The 25,496-nt window shown below is 33.8% G+C and overlaps 5 protein-coding genes across 10 annotated transcripts; 3 read left to right on the plus strand and 2 right to left on the minus strand.

The window, feature by feature from the left end:
- Positions 1–1,135: 1,135 nt before the first annotated feature.
- LOC116340885 (guanine nucleotide-binding protein subunit beta-like protein) lies at positions 1,136–3,827 on the minus strand. The gene is made up of 4 exons (XM_031767619.1): positions 3,644–3,827; positions 3,172–3,380; positions 2,263–2,721; positions 1,136–1,428 (listed from the first exon to the last, which is right to left on the minus strand). Exons 1-4 carry the CDS (start codon positions 3,750–3,752, stop codon positions 1,249–1,251), a joined length of 957 nt encoding a protein of 318 aa, XP_031623479.1. The 5' UTR covers positions 3,753–3,827; the 3' UTR covers positions 1,136–1,248.
- Positions 3,828–4,411: 584 nt separating this feature from the next.
- Positions 4,412–13,620, plus strand: LOC116340678 (serine/threonine-protein phosphatase PP2A). 2 transcript variants are annotated; one of them, XM_031767288.1, is made up of 5 exons: positions 4,412–4,432; positions 5,384–5,509; positions 11,130–11,693; positions 11,829–12,019; positions 12,109–13,620. In XM_031767288.1, the coding sequence occupies exons 2-5, from the start codon at positions 5,408–5,410 to the stop codon at positions 12,179–12,181; spliced, it is 930 nt and encodes a 309-aa protein (XP_031623148.1). In that variant the 5' UTR covers positions 4,412–4,432; positions 5,384–5,407; the 3' UTR covers positions 12,182–13,620. The 2 variants fall into 2 exon arrangements, with proteins under 2 accessions (XP_031623148.1, XP_031623147.1); XM_031767287.1 differs by lacking the exon at positions 4,412–4,432 and adding an exon at positions 4,648–4,825.
- Positions 13,621–15,190: 1,570 nt separating this feature from the next.
- LOC116340632 (toll-like receptor 7) lies at positions 15,191–16,513 on the plus strand. The gene has a single exon (XM_031767225.1). The coding sequence runs from the start codon at positions 15,191–15,193 to the stop codon at positions 16,505–16,507; it is 1,317 nt and encodes a 438-aa protein (XP_031623085.1). The 3' UTR covers positions 16,508–16,513.
- A 27-nt stretch (positions 16,514–16,540) lies between these two features.
- On the minus strand, positions 16,541–22,431 carry LOC116340848 (tudor and KH domain-containing protein homolog). 5 transcript variants are annotated; one of them, XM_031767558.1, is made up of 8 exons: positions 22,207–22,431; positions 20,159–20,366; positions 19,626–20,088; positions 19,113–19,392; positions 18,449–18,595; positions 18,188–18,294; positions 17,979–18,101; positions 16,541–17,900 (listed from the first exon to the last, which is right to left on the minus strand). In XM_031767558.1, exons 2-8 carry the CDS (start codon positions 20,360–20,362, stop codon positions 17,482–17,484), a joined length of 1,743 nt encoding a protein of 580 aa, XP_031623418.1. In that variant the 5' UTR covers positions 20,363–20,366; positions 22,207–22,431; the 3' UTR covers positions 16,541–17,481. The 5 variants fall into 5 exon arrangements, with proteins under 5 accessions (XP_031623418.1, XP_031623422.1, XP_031623421.1 ...); XM_031767562.1 differs by lacking the exon at positions 22,207–22,431 and adding an exon at positions 21,772–21,904; XM_031767561.1 differs by lacking the exon at positions 22,207–22,431 and adding an exon at positions 20,650–20,805.
- A 112-nt stretch (positions 22,432–22,543) lies between these two features.
- On the plus strand, positions 22,544–24,914 carry LOC116340847 (2-phosphoxylose phosphatase 1). The gene is made up of 3 exons (XM_031767557.1): positions 22,544–22,933; positions 23,112–23,324; positions 23,408–24,914. Exons 1-3 carry the CDS (start codon positions 22,840–22,842, stop codon positions 24,853–24,855), a joined length of 1,755 nt encoding a protein of 584 aa, XP_031623417.1. The 5' UTR covers positions 22,544–22,839; the 3' UTR covers positions 24,856–24,914.
- Positions 24,915–25,496: the final 582 nt, after the last annotated feature.

The raw sequence follows: 25,496 nt of genomic DNA on the forward strand, positions 1-25,496 counted from the left end.
ATACGAGGCAAAAAACCAACAACAATAACTACTATGCGAGAGATTTTTTATTGAGCCCGAGTGAAAGAGTGTAGTTTTTTGTGCGCGTGTATTGGTGTCTGTGTGTGGCGTGCACAAATATTGAACGCTGTACGTGTACACCTATTTTCTGCCAGCATATTTATGGTGTGTTGTGTATGCGCGCGTATGCGTGTTTCGATGTATGCATGTACTGAACCTCTTGAGAATTGGATAGAATCAAGCAGAAAACATGGAGATTTTACGGCGAATTCGGATAAATTGCATTCAATTTTATCCCATTGAAATGGGTGTGTGTGAATGAATATTTATTATAAAATTCCAATCATCAATGACTTTTGCAAAAAATTGTTGTCGGATGTGTCATTCAACTGGTGCTACAAATTTTTCTCATTGAGTTTTCAGAAATTGTTCAATGCCGCCGCATTTATTTACACCATGGTTAACCTAAAATATCGTTTTGGATAAAAAGAAGAACACGGCGACGTGATGGTAACACCATCGCATATTTCTCTCTCGTGGTATTTGATTATAATTTCTGACTTGCCGCATGATAGCGCTTTTATTCCGTTTTAAATCAATGCGGGGAACATTCAATTAACTCATAACATTTTTGTTAGAAATGTTGTTTGATGATCATTTCCGATGAGCAACATTGCATGGTTTCCTTTAAATCTATTTAAGTATGAAATGAAAGTATTCGCGATGCATGAATCCGGTCGTTTTCAAATATCTATTCGAAATGTATGTAATTTGATCAGAAAGAAAGATTCAATTTCGGAAGACTTATAACTCATCTGTATTGAGTAGAAATAAAAGATTTTGGCATCGGGAGACATTCAGCCTGGCGAATCAAATTACAACACGTTGAATGCATTTTGTTTAAGTATACAATTTTAATCCTATGTATTTCAGCGTAAAATTCTCTTAAATGTAATCTCATTACAATGTTTTTTTTTTAAATATAAATATACCTAATGAATAAAAAAGAATGGAAAAGGTACAATGAACGGAACAAAAGAAGTCAATTTAATGTTTACTCCATATTTTTTATTTTCGTCTCAAAAATAATAAAGACAATAATTGAAACTAAATATTGAATATGGAAATGCATTTGAATCGAAACCATTGGCATTGACATTTGATCGTGGGTGTTTTGTGTGTACTTTTATAACAAAATACGTGAGAAAATGCAACAATAGAATGGCTTCTTTTGATGATGAGCACATCTTAACGAGATGCTGAGACTGACACTTGCCATACACGGATGGTGTTGTCACTGTATCCAGCAAACAAGGTTTGACCATCGGTCGACCAGGCGAGCGACAAACATTGTGGTGGATCGGCCTTTTGTGTTTGCGAAATGACTTCTGGACGAAGTTCTTCGACGGTTTTCTTGCATGCCAAATCCTATAAAAAATATAAAGAAAACGAATATCGTAATTAATCATCAAGCTTACTTGAAAAGAATATTAATTTGTAAAAAAAATACTGAAAACTTCAAATATTTGAATGTTTGACTAGACAGGTGTTATACTTCGAATTGAATATCGGAATACAACGTTTAAAAGCCAAATTTCAATCTGGCATCTTGGTTGAGTAGTCCGAAATGTGGGAATTTTTCATAAACGGACCGTGGAGTGAAATCAATGCCATTTCAAATTGATTTTTTACTTCGACTATAGTGATGAATGCAAATATTTTTAATGAAATTTGCACATTTTCTTTGAAAAATTTCATTCAAAGAGAAAAATCACAGTCAAATATATGAAGATTTGCTTGAGTGGATAGAAATGTTTGACTAGACAGGTGTTATATTTCGAATTGAATATCAAAATACAACGTTTAAAAGCCAAATTTCAATCTGGCATCTTGGTTGAGTAGTCCGAAATGTGGAAATTTTTCATAAGCGGACCGTGGAGTGAAATCAATGCCATTTTAAATCGATTTTTCCTTCGATTAAAGTGATGAATGCAAATATGTTCAACGAAATTTGCACATTTTCTTTGAAAAATTTCATTCAAAGAGAAAAATCACAGTCAAATATTTGAAGATTTGATTGAGTTGATAGAAATGTTTGACTAGACAGGTGTTATATTTCGAATTGAATATCAAAATACAACGTTTAAAAGCCAAATTTCAATCTGGCATTTTGGTTGAGTAGTCCGAAATGTGGAAATTTTCATAAACGGACCGTGGAGTGAAATCAATGCCATTTTAAATCGATCTAAGTTGGAGACTTACCCAGATTTTGATTGATGGACCGTATGCAACGCACAACCAGTAACGGTTTGGTGAGAAGCAGAGAGCGTTGATGCTGTCATTGTGGTCCAATGTGTGCAAATGTTTGCCATCATTGAGATCCCAGAGCAAAGCTTTGGTGTCTTTACCACCGGATGTGCACAATGAACCGTCTGGTGAAACGGTAACAGTGTTCAAGTAACCGTTGTGACCTTTGTGGTTGATCTTAAGTTTGCAGTTGGCCAAATTCCAGACCTTGACGGTACGATCCCAACCGCATGACACGATGATTGGGTTGGAGTGGTTTGGTGAGAAACGAACGCATGAAACCCAGTCAGAGTGACCTTCGTCTTGGATGGTGTATTTGCATTCGGCCAAAGTGTTCCACAACTTGATGGTCTTGTCACGTGATCCAGACACGATTTGACGATTGTCAGCACTGAATGCAACTGACAAAACATCCTATATTGTTCAAGTAAAGAAATGGAAAAAAAATACCGATTAGTACAAATTGTACTGGAAATAAAGGAAATGTTGAATTTTGTATTTGTTTACGTGAAACGAATTGAAAAACTCCTGATACTTTTTTTTTACAAAAATTAAACTTACGTAGAATTATGGACGCCACACGCGCGTTCCACATAGGTAGAAGCCATGTTTTGTTCTTCTGCCACTCCGAAGAGATGGCTCTTACAAACTAAGTATTGGCACCACACTCAATCGAACAATCAAAAGCTTCAGTCCAATGGTTGTGGAAAGAAGACACTTTGATTACGACTGGTGCTTGTAATGTGCTCTTTTGATTTTTTAAAATGCAAATGTTTCAACAATTTGCATTTGTTATGCGATTTTTAACCGACGCGTTGCTCAATTTTCTCGTTTTCAACGAAATTTTGGAAATCTTTTTTTCACCTTTGTATGGTCCTTGAAACGGCGGGTTGTCTTTCCAGCAGCCAAATCCCAGAGACGCAAAGTCTTGTCCCATGAGCCAGACAAAGCGTAGTTACCATCAGATGACAAAACAACGTCACTGATGAAGTGCGAGTGACCGTACAAACGTTTTTGTGGGATACCATAGTTGGTTTCGTCACGAGTCAATTTCCATACGATCAATGTCTTGTCTACACGAAACGAAAAAAAATGATTAAATTATGGATTTTTTTTTGGAAAATCTTTTTTAAATTTACATCAAAATTGCATATTTTATCGATATTCGTTGAAATTTGAATGTTTTAATGAAGGATGTTCAAAATATTTAACGATGGTTTTTAAGAACTTTGTTGAATGGAACGTGGTACCATTTGACAGATTGCTTCAATGTTCACTACCGGCACACGATTTTCAAAGTATTTATTTTTTGGATTTTTTCGAAAAAATTACTTACCACGAGATGATGACAAGATCATATCAGGGTATTTTGGGTTTGTTGCGATCTGGGTAACCCATCCGCTGTGTCCCAAAAGGGTTCCACGACGTTGAAGTGTTTCAGTCATTTTTTTTGTTCTAGTTTCGTTTAAAAAACTTCAATTCACGTCTGTTCACTTTCAAAGCGAATCAAAAAAGAAAGACGACAGCGCTACCACTGACACATCAGTCGTCGCACAATGAATTCGCCTAGCACAATAATCGGTACAGTGTGCACCGATGCGAAATGCCGATAGTGACATTTTACAATACAATGAAAACAATAAGAACAACAACTAAGCTGTCAGCTATGAACAAATGCAATCGATGAATTATTCATCTAAAAATAAATGAATGGCAAATTCATCATTTCATGACTCACAAAAATTGTTTTCTTTCATAATTATTTTCATGGATTTTTTTCAATCTAAAATTGATTCATGAATTTTGGTTTTGAAAATTCGAATTGAATTTTCATTGAATTCATACACAATAACCGTTTAAACTGGTTTTTTCATTCTTCTTTTTTTAGTGATGCCACTGCATCGCTGCGAATGTTCTTCATTGTTGTATGTAGCAGTGTTGCTAGCATCAAGAATTGCGCGCGCATCATTCATTTGTCTCGTTCCATCTTCGGTGTGTTCGATGTCTGTGTGTGAGTGAAAGAATTCAAATATACAACTTTAAAGTAGCAGCAGCAGCACCCATAAGCTCGTGTTACAAGCCAGGCCAAGTAGGCAACGCCGAAAAATTCCGTTCAAGTATACAGGTTTGTGTGTGTATGTATATCGGTCGGTATATTCTGAATCGTGTTTGTGTGAAATCGGTGAGCGTAAGAGAGTGCACACGAAACGAATGCGAAAAAGAGATGCCTGACGTCATGTAGTATGTAGTATAGTGTAAAATAAAATTCAGCCATTTTGTTTGAAGTGTGGTTTAATCTAACATCGTTCGTGCGGAATTTTTTTTACGAAAAAAGTAAAAAAAAATCAAACAAAATTTAGTTGAACTTTTATTAAAACAACCAATACGCCAGCAAAAAAAAGTCGCCTTCATTTTTTTGTTTAAGATTCTTTTTTTCAGTTTTAAGAAAAGTCTAATTTTGTTATTTGGTTTTAATACACTTTTTTCAATCGACTCCGAAGCAGCAAAACGCGATACAGTTAAGTTAGTTGTGTAAAGGAGACGAAATTTTTTTGCACAGTAACGCGAGACAAATAGATTTTACCCAGCAAAAACGAAACGAAAAGAGAATATTTCGCGATCACCTACAGTTCAAAGTGTTAGCCAAAGTGTCGAAAAATAAAAAAGAATAAGAAAAAAAATTTCTAACTTTCGCATTTGAGCTTAATTTGGGAAGTGAGAAAAATTTCAAAAGAAAAAGAAGAAGAACAAACGAACAAAAAAAACCCAACACACTCAACATATACATAGATATTTCAAAAATATTCGAGACGAGACACCGACAAAAAGAAATTTTCACATCTTTTTCAGCATTTTTTTTGTTCGTTTTAAAATCACATACACGCACCAAACAATAAATTTTGTTATCGATCGCGACGATTCAATCGAGATTTTTTTTACTGAAAATTAAACACACACATACATACAGTATATAAACCAACGCAATCCGACCAAAAATATCCTAACCAATCGTCATTTCAATTTTAAATACAACAATATTCTGTTGATTTTTTTCGTCCTGCTTCAATCAAATCAGTTTTAATTCAAAAGTGCGACAAACATGGAGGATAAAGCAACGCTTAAAGATCTAGACCAATTTATCGAGCAGCTTAATGAGTGCAAACAATTAACAGAGACGCAAGTGAAAACGTTGTGTGATAAGGTAAATTGTGACGAATTTTTCATTTTAAATATCGAAAAACATTGATCCAATTTCAGGGCCCTGTCATCGATTCGATTCTTTTATTTTACAACAACAACAACAAAAATCAATCGTATATACACAATCAGCTCATCAACAGCGTGACACAATCACAGATATAATTATTGATTAATTGATTCGACGAGATATACAAATAGATGTGTAATCCAAGCATTAGGGCGGTACTTCTGGCAAGATTAAGTCTATCATCGTGTAAAGATAAATAGACAAACATGTCATCAAAAGACACACAAATTAGAAAAAAATCTACATACATTTATAAGTGAGGCCGAAGCATTGAGATAACGACATGACAAAATTGTTAGGGAACACACAGACACAGGGTGTGTGTATTATATTATATCGTCGATAAAATAATAACCTGATTTTTCAGCTCAATTTCGTGTTCTGTCATGGTTGCAACCACAGAGACCTTTCTTCTTCTTTTTCTTCTTCTGATTTTTGCCAAATTGTCGTTTCTTTCGCATACTTGGACCGTATCATATTATTCGTTTGTATATGATGCTACATATAGTCGAGCATAGCCGCCGTGTGTTCTCCATCCAGAATTTGTTCTTTTTTTATTATATTCGTACATCATCACTACTACCAATGCAAAATGGAGATACAATGGAGATACATAAAATGAGGCACGCATCACAGATTTATTATATATATGTGCACACATGGTGAACAGTCACAATTCGTTCAAATTGTGTAAATCTATGCAATCACCGGGCTGAATGATTTTTAATGCAAAAAATTGTTTTGTTTTTTCTTTAATTTCATGGAATTGCGTGTAACGTTGTTGTTGTAGTTTTTGGTATATTTTCGAGTGTGATAGATTGCTTGTTATGATGCTGGAACGTTGCGTAAAATAATAGACAATTTGAAATAAGTGAATATTAATCAGATTAACAAATATTTGAACCTTGAATTGTGTTAATTTACCTTCTTTTCAACCAATTTTTCGTCGATTAAAGTAGTTTTACTGTGAATACCGCGTAAAATATCGTTTTTTTCTCTTTTTTGTTTCTTTCTTTTTCTATTACGTTCGACGAATGTGCGATGCTCGTAAATCGATCGTGCATGATTTTATTGAGATGTATTCATGATTCAGACTAAACAGAAAACAAGAAATCATTTCATTCGAAAACAAAGAAAGAAATATAGATTTCAGAGAACTATGTCAGTTGTTTTGCATGACTCAAACAAATGTCATTATTTCACAAGAAGCGGCAGCAGCAAAAAATAAAGTATGTACAAGTACTGTGGCAAGAAACCGCTTTTTAAATTTCATTTAAAGACGTTTGCACATCAAAACGGTGATAAAAAAATTGTGCTAAAATGTTTTAATTGTCATGTCAAAACATCGCTGAATTATCGCTTTGCAATGCATAAATGCCAAAATGTTAAAAGACCATTTGTTATGTGCATATTTTCATGAAGACGAGTGAGCCGGAATTCGATCAGAATGCATATTTTTTTCTTCATCAAAAAGAAAAAGCAATTTCCGTCACATGATATACGATTTGCAGCATAATTTTCAATACAAATGTGATGACACAAAATGAGACATCCGCGACGTTTGCCAACCACGTTGTCACAATCGTATGAATTTCATTCAGTTCCGTTGTGAATGTTCGAGGACATCGACGATATCATTATGTTTGCTGCTTTTACAGAAATTGAAAATTGAAAGGGATATTATTCTTTTTTATTACAGTTGCTTCGTAATTATGCTGGACTATTAAATTTTTCAATTTTCTGAATTTTGCATGCTAGAAGCTAAATAAACTGAATGTCATTTCGGTACAAGGCGCCGTATCAAAAATAGCAAAAAGACACCGGCGAATGACACAAATGAAAAATACACCATCATTCGAATGATTGAATTTTTTTTTATTGAATTTTTCATTGATTCGTGCTGTTGTTTCAATTCGGTGCAAACAAGCTCAGGTTCTATGTAATGAATGACGACGATATCATGTATTTGTGCGCGCGTGGAAAGGTACGAGTGGATACCTTTTTACATGTTTCTTTTTATTTTCTTCGTTCTCTCTTTCACTCGTCACATTCGCTGTCACATTGTTTCGTCGTTTTTATCTATAGCGTTTTCGTGTATTTATACACATAAATTGAATCGTTCGAATTGATTGTCGAACGCGCTTGTGCGATAATATACAATGATCATAAGTGTGAACAGTAATAGCAAGGTCAATGAGCAGAGCAGCATCCTTGTGCTGTGCACACAAGTAATTGAATAACATAGAAAATTTAATGCCATATATTCATGGTTTCAATCGCACTATTCAATAATAATAGTGTGTCAATTCGCGCAGTGCAGGGTAATTGAAAATGCAATTTGATATTCGATCGCACTACTTTGTCCGTTGTTTGCCTTGTTGTCGTTGTCATTGGTGGCCCTCAGGTACATATAGAATCGATTACGCAAATACTTGCAATCGATTCAGCTAACGCAATAAATGATTTTAAAAATCCCACAAAAGATAACCGTATCAATAGAATGCAAGGGAGTTAAATGACTTGAAACAAAGCGACGTTTAATTGACTATTATTATTGGCTTAATTTAAACAATTGTAATCTACTTGTTGGTTCCATTCATTTGCACATAAAAAAATAGACATTCGTTAATTGGTTCTTGGTAGTGAATTTCCGTAGAAGATATGTTTGTTTGCGAAGACGCGAAAAAAATGCATGAACGCGCTTAACAATGGCGTCGTTTGTATACGTACAGTGCTAACTGCGATGCTTCAAGTCAGTTTCAAACATATCAAGCCAGACAAGAATATCATCATTCATTTATACAGTTTAATATTATTTGATTCTCTCTCTCTTTATGTGTTTTTGTGCGATTTTCGATCGACTATTCATAAATAGGCATGAGAATCGACAACTTTGAAATGAAAAACCCTCATGTGTTATGTCGTGTTTTTTTAAAAATGTGTATAGATGACACATACGCATATATAAAGTATACGAGAAGAAAACTCAAACTGTGTAAAACAGAATTATTCCATTTTGCACATTATCTCATTCGTAATTAGTCATCAATTTATATGAATTTGGGTAAATGTGGCTCCAAAGTCATACTAACGATTGCATCAGCAATAAACCGGTGTATTAATTTCGTTACAACGAATAAAAACAAAAAATTGCTTTTGTTTTCTAAATCGCAAATTAAGTCGACTCAGTTGCACTTCTGTCTAATTTTTTTTTTGCTAAATAGTAAATCAGCGCAAACGAATTGCAATTCCTGTAATGAGTCAGTCGAAGCATTTCAAGTACGGTGCTCAGTGAGTACTGTTCACACTATAAATGAACAACAAAAATCAATATTGAAAATAAGGTGCAAAGGTGAAGACGAAGCTCGTGTGTGATATACAAATAAGATTTTACACTTTGATTCGTTCGCATGTTCGATCTGTGTGTATTTTTATAACCGAAAATTTATTTTCGAATCGAGTGCTATTTTTAGAATTGCAATGATTCAGCACGGATTTCCTTTCGGATGCGGCTACAACAATACATACGAATTGAAGTACTCTCGATCGTGTTTCCTTCGCATTCGTTTAATTTTCAAACTCGAAGGCTTCGAAAAAAGATTTTATCGCTATTCGACGATATATTTATCGCCTAGAAGGAAACGAAATGACAACGACCTTCTTTTCTGTTCTTTTTTGCACACATTGCAAAAACGTGTCACCAAATTGTCTTTTCGTTTCATTTTTGAAACAATTGGTTTTTTCGTACATTTTAATTGCTTTTTTTAAAAAGTGTGACAAGCCACGGGGCAAAGTAAGCAAAGAAATATCGTACATTGTTCAACAATTTCGAATTGTGTCCATAGTGTGGGCAACGTGATCACAATACGAAAAACAGAAGACAAAGTTAACATACGCGCGAACATACGCACACACACACACGATCACGTACATGTCTGACTGAAACGCTGCGGCGGACAAAGGAAACTAAACGAATGTTTTCACTCTACACCATTGCATGTGGCCAATTTAAATTTTTCGATGTACTATGTTCAGATAGGCGCGTCGTCTACCTCATTTTTAGCGAAAATAACAAAAGAAAGAGAGAAAATAAGACATAGAAATAGCGCTTAAAAATAGGAAAATATTCGCGAATAATCACAATACCACTGTTTAGTTACGGCATTTTCCGATTCATTATGTTTTCAATAGACAAAATGCAGAGGAGCGAAAGTGCGAATTTAAGAAGGAGCAATAACAAGGGAAGAAAGAGAGAGAACGAAATCATTTTCATGTGTGCCATAGGCATTCAGTATTGTCAGTCGTTCGACTAGCTCTCGTATTATGCAAAGTCGTGCGAGAGGAAAAGAGCAAATGAGGAAATTAATTTCGTTGAAAACTATTCAAATCGGTCGTTTCAATTTAATTCACACAGATGTTGTGTATTGTGTTGCTTGTCGCAGCCGACAACCCGTGTTCAAAAGACAACAACAGTAACAGAGAGATACTGCGGCAAAACACAAAAGCCCAATGCTATTTTTAAAATCATTTTGCAATAAAAATAAATGAACATTTTGCCAGAGCATGATTTTTATTTATTAAATAATGAAGAACGCACATAATATATTTTATTTACTGGAATTTTATTATCAATTTCATCGTTGAAAGTTAAATAAGCCATTGTCAGTGTGTGCTCCAAAAAAGTCGTGTTAAAAATGAGTTAAAATGTCAAAAGTTTAATGTGGCGTTTTTAAAGTTGATGGTGTACTTAAAATGAATGCCACAAATTGCATTGTTTATTTTTTTACCACACTCAAGTCAACGTTATTACATACATTTCGTTGATTATGTTTACTACGTTTAACCACTTCATTTTATACGAGTGTAAGAGAGCTGTAGTGAAGTATGTGACATGATATGACACAAAGATTAGAAAATCGCTTAAGTTTGCTTAAACTTCGACCCGATGCAAATTACACGTAGTATATAAAAAATTGCATTCGCTCACTCTGGCGTACACAATGCGTTGAAATGCTCTGTCGAGCAGAAATAGCAAAGGGATGTCACCGCCTAAAATTATATCTCCGCGTATACACATTTCTCAATCTTGCAAAATAGGTCAATTGTAAATTCGTAATTCAACGACAACAACAACTGCACAAGTATTTATACATATTGTGTGCATTTAAAATGAATGTATTCGCGTTGATTGCAACATGGAATATACATCCTCCTCGACAAAAATTCAAATGAAATAAATGTCCATCTTGACAAAAATAATACAGACAAACGTCAGGGTTTTCTATTTACAGCACTTTTTTCCACGTCGAGGGTTTAAAGTAAATTTTCTACTAATGATTAGTTGCCTAGCAATGCTGAGTATAACAATTATCAAATATGTTGAGAGTTGTTTTGATTTGTGTAGCTTTTATCACATGCCGCTGTGCAAATTCTATACTGTAAATTTGTTCGCGTAACGAATCGAATGACGAGCCCTTATTTTGAAACCAATTAAATAATTTTGTTTGAATGCCAATTAACCCGCTGTTTTATCTATTTTCTGTATCTTCTCTAGGCAAAGGAAATTTTATCAAAAGAATCAAATGTGCAAGAAGTGAAATGCCCGGTGACAGTATGCGGCGATGTTCACGGTCAATTCCACGATTTAATGGAATTGTTTCGGATAGGCGGACGATCACCCGATACAAATTATCTATTCATGGGCGATTACGTTGATCGTGGCTATTATTCAGTAGAAACAGTAACACTTTTAGTTGCGCTTAAAGTGCGTTATCGTGAACGAATCACAATTTTACGTGGCAACCATGAATCACGTCAAATTACCCAAGTTTATGGTTTTTATGATGAATGTTTGCGCAAGTATGGCAATGCCAACGTATGGAAATTCTTTACTGATTTATTCGATTATCTGCCACTCACCGCATTGGTTGATGGTCAAATCTTCTGTTTGCATGGCGGTTTGAGCCCATCGATTGACACGCTAGACCATATACGAGCATTGGACCGGATACAAGAAGTGCCACATGAAGGCCCGATGTGCGATTTACTCTGGTCAGATCCAGATGACCGAGGCGGCTGGGGTATCTCACCACGTGGCGCTGGCTACACATTTGGACAAGTGAGTTGAAGCATTTCTTTTTTTTTTATCAAATATTGTTTTGATTTATTATTGCTTGTATTTCAATTAAATTTTTAATAAGCTATTGTTGCGTAATTAAATAAAAAAAAAATCTATTTCTTTCTTACAATGCAGGACATTTCGGAAACCTTCAACCATACAAATGGATTAACACTTGTATCCCGTGCACATCAGCTGGTGATGGAAGGCTATAATTGGTGTCATGATCGCAACGTTGTCACTATTTTCTCAGCACCGAACTATTGCTATCGTTGTGGTAATCAAGCAGCTCTAATGGAATTAGACGATTCACTGAAGTTTTCATTGTAAGTTCATATTCAGAATCAGAATAAAAGCAAACAATCGACATTTGAATTGATTCTAATGTGCATTGTGGTATTCTTTTTATTTGCAGCCTTCAATTTGATCCAGCTCCACGCCGTGGCGAACCACACGTTACACGAAGAACACCTGATTACTTCCTTTAAAAACAACAATACAATTTAACGGTAGTAATAATGTTTAATAAAAGAATACAGTTACATTTACACACCAACAACAACAACAACAACAACAACACATACACACAGCAGATAATTACAACAAAAAGCCGAATCTACTGCATATATGCATAAACAATAAATTTTCCTATCAAATTAGTGTTTATATGAAACAAGAAAAAACCTTTTGAAAAAAAAATTGAGTAAAAAAAAACAACAATAAATATTAATAATACTATCTAATTGCTACTTTAATTTTACAACTTCAAAATGCATAAGAAGAAAAATCAATTGAAGAAACAGAAAAATACGCGAAGCATTAAAAACAAATCCATCTGAAAATCACAACAAAATGTATTCGTATTTCGTAGATAAATTGAAACTGCGAAGCTGGAGAGAAAAACAAAATTGAGCAAAAAAATGAAATTTAGTAGCAAAGTTCATTTACAAAAAAAGAAGACACGAAGAAAATGGATCAAAAAATATTAGAACTTCTAGTATATTGCATAAGAGAGAAAAAAAATGCAAAATTGAATGTATGTTGATTGATCGACTGTGAATGATTTTCCTAGGTTCGTGCTAGATAACCGCTAAAAAGACTCAACTACGTGAGCAAGTTCTCTCATAAAGCGTCATTGCATGTAGTCATCGTGAACAAAAAAAAAACATTTTAATTATGCCTCATCCCAAATCCGAAACCGAATGAACATTTTACAAAAAAATGTCTTCTATTAGATAAAGAAGAATTTTCTTTGAATCGATTCATCGTTTATTGGAGATAATATAGAGGGGACATTGTGTTGCACTGAAACAGTTACAAAAGTTATTGCAATTAAAAAAAAGCAGTTGTTTATATGCACTAAGTTTTCTTTTTGTTTCAAATGATGAATGACGATTAATACACATACACACTTGCTCATTTTGAGCATTACGCAAATGTTTAGTGTAAAAAATTGTGGATTTGTGCGTAAATTAAAAATTAGCATAGACATTAGTGTCCATTAGAACAGCAACAAAACATACACACATTTTGAATTTATCAAAATCACAATTTGAAGAATTTAGAATGGTAGTCACAAGTATCGTCTCGATCGAAATCAAGTTATTTCTTTGATCGATAAATCACAAAGGAAGCAAAAGCAAAAAAAACACACATATAAAATAGGGATGTTTTCGCATTCATTAAAAAAATCAAATACGATAATACACATCTAAAACACACCAACCGCGCCATCAATTTTGCATTTTTACGGAGATATAGAAACATTATGTAACATTTATTCGAAACGTTTCAAAATGGAAAAACGTCTTCTATTGCGTCTATTTCCCTGCATTGTGTTATATTTCTGTATAATTTTCTTTTTTCTTTCTTCGACTTTTTTCCCCCCTGTTCAACACAAACACACCCATACAACATGAAAGAAAAAGAAGAAGCTGAAAAGAATGGAAAAACAAATTTTTAACTCCAAAATTATTATACAACATTTTTATTTTAAAAACTACTAATTAATTATTATTATTATACAAAAAAAAAACAACAACAACAAAAACAATTTAAATTTAAAAATTATGAATAAAGGAACTGCTGAGAATAAATAATAAAAACAATATCACGTGTATTGAGTTTTCTTTTTTTTTATTTAATGCATCGCCGGACGAACATTTTAATGAAACTATGAACAACAAAAGATTTTGATAGAAAAAATAACAAAAACAAATAAACACCACAAAGAAAATATGTTGAATTTGAATGCGCTATTTTACTTACATATTGTGGAATATTTGTTTTTCACACACCCATTAATAAATAAATAAATATTAAATTGACTAAGCGTGTTAGAGATTTCGTTTTTTTCGCGCCAAAAATGGATCGAATGGCAAAGAAATTATAATTAAATTATACAAATGATATATACATTCATATAAGAAGCATACAAACTTTTACACAAATTTACATATTAAAGTGAGACAGACAGACAGACACTGAGAGAGAGAGATCAAAGGAGAAATCATCCAGAATCAATTGAAATTAAAAAAAAAATCGAAAAAAAAAAGAATCTAGGGAAAAGCATAACAGTATGAGTTTGATCATTCTCAATATGATGAGGTCATTTCTGATGGTAAATTGCATTGCTAAATCAATCGAAATCATGGGACACAGACTCGGGTCATCTCAATCGATTTTGGTTGAGGCCAGCCAATTATCAATGCAGCCGCCTTTGATAATGATGCCATTGAGATGGATAATGATATGTTAGCCCCTTGTGCAAAATCTAAACACACATATTTGCATTAGAGGTGAACTATTGCTATATTATAAGTAACTTGTGTAGATGATTCATTTTCATTAATGAGTCAAAGAACTTAGTTGAACGTAAAATCGTTTTGAAATATTCAAAAGAAAATAACAAAATAAAACAACCAACTCAAAAAACGACACAAAACACATAAAAAATTGATGTCAAAACTGATATAAAAACAAATAAATAATAATAAAAGTGAATACACAAGTATATAATAAAATTCACTCTGGTTTTATTTTTACCTTTGGTTTGACTTTACGGAGTCCCTAATACGTGATACGGACATGTAATTGATATAATTCTGTGTCATTCGAAGCTGGAAGACTTTTCAAATTTTCTTGATGCAAACACACGATTTACAGATATTGCGCAAAGACATAGCCAGTAGAGCGTCTGACGTTTTTCATCACACATCTGAATTGAATGAAATTGAATCCTATATGTGATTATCGATTTGCATAGACAAATAACATGGAGTTCGTGGCTCAGAATTTAAAAATTATAAGAAAATTGCAGTTGCAAAATTAATGCATAATTGCTAAAGTTCGAAGAAAACTGCTGCAAAAAATGAATACATAAGCATAATTTTCCATTAAATTCGTTTTTCGCAAAATCACTATTAATCCATATGCAGTCATTCCACTTGGAATGCCAGTTTTCAACTGCTTTTGAAAGTGTACGGTTGCCTTTGAAAATGAAAATCAATTATTTGAAAGATGTTTTCATTGTGTGCATTTTAATGCATTTAGTTTCTGAATTTGTTGTGTGTAACGAAATTCAAATGTTTACACCGTTTGACATGTTCTATTCTTTTAACACAACGTATTTAGATATATCATATCGCCGAATTAACGAAATTCCAGAACATGCGTTTTATGATTTCCCCAAACTTTTGAAGGTTGATATATCTCACAAAAAAATCGTCAAAATCGATGTTGATGCGTTCAGTCCCGGAGCTCGTGTGCAAATGTTAGGTTTATCATTTAACAACATCAGTTCAGTGACATCAAAAATGTTTGACAACTTAATCGAATTGAAAGTTCTGTGTATTTCCAACAATCAACTTCAAGAAATTCCTTCGTTTATATTTCACAAAATGGCTAATCTTCAGTGCGTTGATTTTTCATTCAATCAAATCGATAATATCCATGATTTTGCATTTTTTGGTGACTATAAATTACATTCATTGAATTTGGCGCACAATCAACTCAAAAGTTTTGACGCGCGAATTGGAGAAAATGTTTATTTGAAGCGATTAGACATTTCATGGAATCAAATAACCGAGCTGAATCCAAATAACATGAAAAATCTGGCCAAATTGAAGAAATTAAGTCTTGCTGGAAATCCACTTCATCAATTGAACAAAAACACATTCATGGATTTATCGAATCTTGAAGCGTTGGACTTAACGCAAACGTCATTGTCGGAAATTGAACCAGGAACATTTTCAATGTTAAATAAACTACGTTATATCGTTTTAAATGACAACAATATCAAACGATTGGACGAAAACTCACTCCCATCATGGTCCCCACATGTTTACATCAGGAATAACCCAATCGAAGAGTTGAAAGGATTTAAGATATTCACTGACTCAGTTGAACTACTGATTACATATAATTATAAATTCAATTGCACAGACCACAATGCAACGAAATGTGAAGAATCTTATTTTAATTGTGAACAAATATGTACGCCGAATAAGAACGAACCAGATTCGGATGATTGGTTTAGCATTTCGGATAACGTTATAATGGGTGAATACGAACGAATGGATGAAAGTGGACCAAAACCACGGATAGCAGAAGAGAATGCAGACGATTTGATCAATCAACTGTCTCAAATTGGGCTATTTGGTGTGAGTCTTGGTTTCACTGTCGTGGTGCTGTTGATTTGTTTCGATCTACGTAAAATAAAGAAACTGCAAACCACCCAGACAAGTGCTGTTAAAAACAACGAAAAATGTAAAGCTTCAAAAATGAACGATATTATTAACGAATTGATTGTTTGATTTTCTCATTCCAGAATAAAAATACGAAATAAATTTTGCGTTCAAAAAATGTATACTTTTTCATTTATTGGTATTCATTTAGGAACTAAAATAATATTTACAAGGCTTATCAACAACATATGATAATTCGTATTTTATAAAAATTCAGTTTGATTCAGCGATTTTGACTAATGCTGACTATATCATTGATCGATCAATGTGTGTGTGTGTTATACTTTCGATTGTGCGAACTATTCAATATATTCGATTACAAGAATTTGTTGATACTCTGTGTATTCGCTGAATCAACAGCATTTTCTGCAAGCCAATTCATATTTAGCCAATGTTTTCTTCATATAAATAAAATCTTTGAATTCAAAGGCAATAATATTCAAATTATATTTGAATCTGTATCACTTAAATTAAAGCACATTTTGACTTCTCAACTCTACAACATTTTGCCAAACGCATAAATACTTGTGTACTTTGTCTTATATCTAAATAATAAATGTAACGTTATGAGGTGGAGCAAAAGCAGTTTGCATGTGTGATGTCGGGCAGAGATATTACATAGTTTTCTATGAAAACGATCCTAATTTGTATTGCACAAAATATTAAGAACCGCTTACTGGCGTTCACTGAACACTTCCAGCAGTCGAATAGGTACGTGTCTGTACAATAAAAATGCAATCTGTGCAACTGGAGAAAAATTAAGTACAATCCGATCTTAACATCAAAAACAAATCACTAAAATATAACAGTTTCCAGTCACATTTGGCAATCAATTTTTGTCTTATGGTAGATATTCATATCTACCATAATCTAATCTACCTATGAAAAAATCTAAACGCGAATTTAACTTGTATTTCGATTTTTGAAATTGAGTTTTTTTCGCCACGATTCTGAATATTTCTTAACCAAATCACAAAATTGAAACAATTGTTTCTACTGTAAGCAAAGTATACGGTGTGAATGAGTGTATATTTGTGTTTTATTTATGACTCAGCGTCCATAATTTCACCCCAACTTTTGTTTGCCAGTAGCTGTTGCGTAATTAAATCTTGAAAATTGCTGCTTTTCTCATCGCTATATGGTAGGTCTTTGTTACTTGTTGCATGCTCCAATATCAATTGATTCATTCGCGGACTCGATGAGAATTTTGGCGACTTTTGGCCGTCATTTGTGCCATTTGATTTAAATTTTGGACTTCTGTTTCGATTATTTTGCAAGTTTGCTGTCAATTCAAACATCATCGCTTTCTCCGCCACAGATCCCAAAGGATTTGATCCACCATCCAACCTTAGTACACTCTCCGACGATGAATACCGCGACAATGGCGTTGGTGTCTCGTCTTGATTTACCGGCAGTGCATAATTTTCAAGTATTAAAATCGATGACAAACTCACTTCATGATCTATTATCGAATGGAAATTCAGAGGAAACCACTGTTTAGAAAAAATACGTTTAAAATAAATGACAAAATAAGACTTACCATCGACATTGTCGTAAAGTTCAATGCCAGGGATCGTTGAACTTTCCCGTGGACTTGTTTCGTATCCTCTGAAACGTTCGCGTGTTTTTACAGTTTTGGCAATTAATTTTTTCCATTTGGCCACTGGAAGGGGAACAATTGAGCATATTTTAACTTTTTTGCTGCCAAAAATACTTTCTTCAAATATGTGAAATATATTTGGTACATACCATGTGTTAGTTCTTCGAATTTGTTGATTGCACTGTGATTCCATTGAACCTTTTCAACGGGATGCACGGGTTGAACATTTGCCAAAAAACATTCTATTGCTTGGTATCTGCAAAAAGAACGAACAATTTTTTGAATTAGAAATGCAGACAGAGCCAGTTTCGTCGACAAAAGAAAATTGTTTGGCTTTCAATGGGAAAACTCAAAAATTTTGTTGGAAACCATGCTGTTGTATACGCATTGTACACAAGAGAAAGACTTACCGTAATGTCAAAAAGTCGGTTCTCAATTCAAAAACATCATGTGGATCAACATAAATACTGTCACCAAAATCTAAGAAATATAAATCCAATGCCACCCGTCGTGGATCAAATTCGTTTGGAACGATTGCAGTTATCTCAGCCCTATACCTAAGGGGAGAATCACAAAAGGAAAGAATAAAATTTAAAATAATCGATAAGTAATCGGAGAATAATCGAAAAATAATCGGAAACATATAATGAAAAAATTGCAAAGCAATAGCCACAACAACAATAATGTCCAGCAATTGCTTTAAATTGAGATTTGGTAGTTGTAATCGCGATTCTGTGGAAGAGAAAAAAAAAACAAAATGCTACTACCAAATCTCAATTTTTCGTCAGCAATCTGTTATATGCTGTTGTGACTTTTGTTTCTTTTGTATGTTTTGTCTTACATTCTAATGGTTCCCCAATCATCTATCATTCACTCACTCACTCATCCACACACACACTCTCTCTCTCTTTTTATTTCACATAGATTCAATTTCCATCATCGTCATTTGACAATCTCATACGTAATACATATATTACAATTAATGACGATAATCGAAACTAATCGAAGAATAATCGTAAAACAATCAATAATAATTAATAAGTAATTTTTAAGTGATTTGCCCCTCGCCTTTACCATTTGTTGTCATACTGAAACATGGCAGCAACAATTTGTCCCAAATATGGATCTTTAATCAGATGTTTTTCTTGGTTTTTTGTGTCACTATAATAATCTGTCATTTCTTTAATTAATTCATCCAATTTATTAATTTGTGGGCCGATAATTTGTACCCAAAAACGTGCGGGCGATGCAACCGCCGACACATACACTTCCATTTGGCCGCCGAGTGTCGGCATTCGGCTAAAATTATCAATGTTTGACAGCAAGCCCAAAGGTGGCATTGGCTGTGGTGATGCTACATGCAAAAAAAACAAACAAAATTCGTTACAATTGATCACGTATTATGTGGTGTGTGTGTGTTTTTATTATTGATGACATGACACAGAAATAGTAATTAGTAATGACGTCAATAAACAATTAAAATTTTAAGCAAAAGAAAAATCACAAAATAATGACATAATTATTGAGTACAATAAGTTCTCATTGAGAATATAAATGAAAAGCAGTTATATGAGTAATTTCAATTACATGATTGCTTGGAGAGGCTTTCCATGGATGAGTTAGTTGGTGAATTTTTTTGGTTGTATCTTGGCTCACGTTTTGCCTCATTTTCGCGATCTTTTAAATCTTGACGCACAAGCTCTTCGATCTTACGTTTGGCTTTCTGCACATTTGCAAAAGATCCAATGATTTTGAGTTTGCGCATGGATTTATCCTCAAAACCGCCTTCAATGCTAACCGACGTCACCGTTTCACGACAAATCGCTTGCAAATTTTTCATGCCAATCTTTTCCGATCGCGGAATGATCATTTCTTCGGTGATATTTTCGGAGCGTCTTATTTCATCTTCAATCGATTTAGCCGCCTTCATGACATTCTCGTATTGACCGACAATTTCACAGAGATTTCCGTTGTCTTTTTCACGGAATGTTATCTTTGCACCAGTTCGTTCTTCGATTGCTTTCACATTGGCACCAGATCGACCCATTACCTTAAAATTTGATGTGCAAAATCAATTAATTGAAATAGAATGGAGATTTTTAATAAATAAACATTCTCACCAATTGTAATGTTTCGTTCGGTACGGAAATATCGAGTTTAATCTCTTTGGCCTTTTGTTTCGAATTCCATTTTGGTCGCGATGCACCGTCCACTACGTCTCCCTTCTTGGAATTTCGTATTTTGTACCATTTGTAAAACAATGCTGCGCTAGCCGTACACAATGTTATGCCGACCACAACCGGAATCACTTGAACATTCTTCATCTTTCTGTGGAAAAAAAGACAGAAAACATTTTTTTGGTTTAATTTTTACGCCAATTCAAGCAGATAAATGAGAATTCATATCAAATTTCACACCAAGATATTCTCGCTTGTGGTTTTTAACTGAAAACTCTCTTTTTCTTTGCACTCAATCGTAAACTACTTGAATGCGCTCAGAAATCGATTGTATAACACGACCTCCATACACAAAAATGTGACAACGAAGAAAAAGAAAATAAGAAAAATAAACACAAAATATATCTCAAAATTATCTACCGTTGACTATTTACCAATTTTATCCGTCAATTTTGTACAATTGGTAGCAAAAATATAAATAATGCAATAAAACAATTTCCGATCACTCAAAAAATTCCGTGAAAACGGCGTTTTTATCACTGCAATTTTATAACCAGAAACCACGAAGAGAACGATTGCAAAAAAGAAAAAATAATTGCGAACGATAAATGTGCAGAGAGGACATATCGTTTTGACATATCACAAGACAAACGAGAAAAATATGTATAGCACAGCAAACACAACTAAATTTAGAGATCAAGACATTGTGTATATGAGATGACATAATCAGCGTGTGTATTCACTTAATTCACACAAACACACAAATATTTACTTTGTTTTCTACTCTCTCTCTCTCGCTCTCCTTCTCTTCCTCTCTTGCCGCGTGATTCGCGCCACTTTAACGGCCGCTTTTTTCTTACTACTCAGCACATATTTATTTGGACTTTGCAATAAGCGAGACGAGAAAACGATTCGATCAGAGTATTGTTTAAAGCCAATGTCAACCCGAGACGAAAAAAAGACAACCGAGACACTTTTTTCTTGTGTATTTGTGCGAACACAACCTCAATTCCCTTATTTGGAGCATTTTGCGAATGAAGCGGCTTAATTACGTTAACATACATTTCTCGAAAATTCTGATATCACTATTAATTGAGAAGTCTGTTCAATTATACTATTTGGGCGGAGCAGAAATTAGTCAAATAAATCAAATGTTATAATTTTTTGGGATCTAAAAGCCATTTAACCGCATTTAACAATGGAAAACTTAAATAATAAACTACATGGTCGATCGCACATATTATCACATCACACGGTTCATTGAATCAGAATACACAAATCGAATGTTTTATTCAATATGAGACAGAATGCGAACTTTTTTTTATCACTCAATCTGTGTTGTGTATGAAATTAGCTAAATTATTCAAATTTATTCGAAATCAAATAGCAAAAAAAAAAATAACAAATCACTGAACCACAGCACGGCAACTCAGTTTAGAGATACATTGTATAATCAAAGACGAACTTAGATGTAGCGCTAACAAATTATTTTGCTTTGAAGTGGAATTTAGAAATGAGATATTACAATAAACAAATTGAAAAAAATGCAGTTTTACCCTGAATTGAAGCACAACAATAACCCAAAACTGAACAAATGTTCCAACCGTTTGACGATTTTGTCTGACGTCGTCTACTTTATTGCATAAAATATTTTCACAAGACCATCGTTCAAAGGCGATTTTTGATCTTCACATTCAAATAACTGACAAGAAAAAATGCGATGCGATTTTATTTTTTTTTATTTGTTCTTTCTCTTCTCTTCAAAATGAATAATTGTCAAGGTAAAACAACAAATCAAATATATTTTACGACATTTTGCGCCCACAATTTTACTTTGAGCGTAACAATTTTCCACTTTCTATAACATCTATATGCTATATGTATGCACAAAAAATGTTCTATAAATTTTCTGGGTGTTGTTTTCAAAACGACGCAAAAAATGAAAATCACCAAATTTTTCAAATGTCAAATAAAACAATATATGTACTTACAGTCTGTGCCCAACTAGTCGTAAATCAGGAAATTGATGTTGTTATTCCTTTTTATTTATAAATGACAAAAAATATATGTGAAAACAAATACTGTTCAAACGTTTGCCTCGTGTTATCGATTTTGTTTTAATGCCGTTGTTGAATATATGCACGATTTGACATTTGTCTGAGCTTCAAAACACACATGTTTCGTGACTCGAATCGCACCGCAAGTGGTGTTATTCCGACAAACCAATACACACACAAACACACGTTTTTTTGGTATATGAATGCCAGAATATTCAAAACAGAAACACATTGACATTTTTTATATGACCTATTCCAATTCACGGTAACGCCATCTCACGGTGAATGGCATACAACTATTCTCAAGACACTATGTTGTTTTTCAGCATGGCATTTGCCTGTCCTGCGCTCTGAATTTGTGGTAAATAGAAAATCGAATCGAAAAAATGTCAGCGAAAAATTGTGCCCACCAAAAATACATTTCATTTTAACAATTAAAATCAATTCAATTTTAGCAACAACCATATCATTAGTCATGTAAAATTTTAAAAAAGTCAATTCTATTTTAGCAATTCAAACATTTCATAGTTGAACTAAGAATATATACACATTTTTAACAAGAACAAAATGTTACTACGCGAAACGATTCGATTTTTTTCACAACATCGAACACTTTATTGTTATTTGTGTTTAAGTCTATGGATTTTTCTATTGATAGCAGGTAAGTTTGATTGGTGCTTTCATCGTAATGAAACCAATGAATAGATAGAAGAATCAAACTGGATTTTTTACGCAAAGTTGCTTATGACATTTATTTTTGCATTGAGAATTTAAAAGATAATTTCTTGATACACTATGAGAAATTTCAATGAAATCGTTTGTTTTCTTTGTTTTTTCAGGCATGTACAAATACATAAGTACAGCTGATTCTCAATCAATATTTAGTGCTCATCAATATCAGCCGTTTGCCGTCGAGGATGAAATGACCAAATTGAAAAAACTCCAAACCGATTGTAATCCATATCGAACAATCGTACGAAAAGACGATGGGGGGATTTTCGACGAGTGGAAATTACAAGGGGTTATAATGCTAACCCGACACGGTGACAGAGGTAAGATTTGTTGCGTGACCGCAATAAATATACTCAAAAACATAAATTCTGTTGTTTTTACGTTCAATTATTCTATAACATAGGTCCAATGGCTCATGTAAGAGGAATAAATACAATCGATTGTGGTGCTGGACGTCAAACAAACGTTCTTCTCAATAAATATCGTACATTTCTCTTAAACACAACGGTCAATGCACCAGCTGGTCATTACATTTACAATAAAAATGGTCCATTTCATAATTTCCCATTGTTGCCTGCCTTCTCAAAAGCATGTTTGCTTGGTCAATTGACTTATAATGGAATCGCTCAGATGCTCCAATTAGGTGATCTTTTACGCAGTACATACGCACATTCATTGGGTCTGCTGGGAAAACCAATTTTAGCACCTAAGCTATTGAATACAACACAATCCCAAACAACCTATCCACCAGAGGAGATTATCATTTATTCAACACGATATCGTCGTACATTTCAATCAGCCATGGCATTGATGTATGCCTTTTTGCCGGAACGATGGCTTTCGCTGAATTTGCAAGAATCACATTCGTTGGCATTCTGTTTTGCAGACTGTGCTTGTCCAAAGGCAGATCAGTTAAGTAACTTATTAGCCAAAGAGTTTGCACAGGAGTTGAATAAACACCCAACGGTGGCGGCTGTTGTTCAATGGATTGGTTCGAACGTTTTACAAAATCCAACACCGAAAATGCAACCACTTGAAGTTCGTGATGCAATTTTATCGTTAATTTGTCATAATGCACAATTACCATGTCGACGAAGTGCACCGTATTACATGGGAACCACGGATAATGATCGAACCACTGTCACAACAACCGAATCAAATGATTTGATTAACATCGATCAAGATGATAACAATGTAAACAGTGCGGTGAATATGGTGCAAGGAGACAGTCAATCGAATCGTATTATTGATCCAGATTCGGATGCAATGGATTCAGAAATTGAAGGTTGTGTCGAAGCAAGCCATGTCACCGCATTAATGTCATACACACAATGGCAGGGTAAACGAGAAGCACAACATAAATTATCACGACAACAAGGTTTATTACGTGCCTATGGATTAATTCGCAATATTGTCAATCACATGCTCAAAATTATATCCGATAATAAAGTGAAATTTGTTTTATATTCGGGACATGATCGAACATTTCAGTTTCTATTGACAGCATTAGGAATATTCAAACCAACGGAAAATGGTCATCTACCAAAAATGTCCTATTTTATTCCGTACGCATCGCGAATTGCATTTGAAGTTTATAAAAGTGATGCGGGTAATGGTGACAATGCAGAGTACTATTTTCGTGTTATTAACAACGGTCAAGATATAACACGAATGATTGAATTTTGTGAAGGCGGCCGAAGTCTTCGTATAAATAAAAATGCACGAGGCAGCAAAGCTGATCTGTGTCCAATTGAAAATATCATCCGTTTCATTCATGATGATTATTTCACACTGTTTAATGCAACAAACCAAAAGGATGCCTGCTCCATGCAAAAGAATAACGAATTTTAAAATAAAGTACATTTCAATTTTTCCGCAATTTCATAAAGACTTAAAACAAAAGATTTCCAATTATGTGATAATAGAAAAAATATCATTGTTTTTCTCAAATAAATCTCATATAGTGTAAATAAAGAAAACTCAATTTGAAAAATAACCGTTTTTTTCTTCTTCTTCTTTTTTTTATTTTGCATTGTCTAATAGGTCATCGACTTTGATTCAGTTCGATTCATGGTCACATGTTGTCACATACATAAATTTCTTTATCGCCATATACAAAATTTGACCGCATCGGGTTCGGAGTACATGAAAAAAGCATGTTTTGTTTCGACGTTGTTGTTGTTGCTTTTGTTTTGTATTCTTTCTCCGATTTTTCACGGTTTCATTGTGTGCATGTCCGTACCGTGTTCTGTGTAAGGGAATGTGATGTAAAGCATGTAAGTGCAATTGAACTCATCGACATTCTATTTCATAGCCGCTTTCGTCATCAACATCATCACCATTGGCTGTGTACAATGTACATGTCTGTTTTTTATTCAATTCGGTTTGTTGTCGGTCGCGCGTTCGTTCACGACTTCTCTCCATTTTTCCGCTTTGAATCGTTAAAATATGCTGTATGCTTATATACAGAATATGCTCAATGTAAAAGACAA

This window comes from Contarinia nasturtii, unplaced genomic scaffold (assembly GCF_009176525.2).
Source record: "Contarinia nasturtii isolate CC-2019 unplaced genomic scaffold, AAFC_CNas_1.1 Cnas_scaffold_695, whole genome shotgun sequence".
NCBI lineage: Eukaryota > Metazoa > Arthropoda > Insecta > Diptera > Cecidomyiidae > Contarinia > Contarinia nasturtii.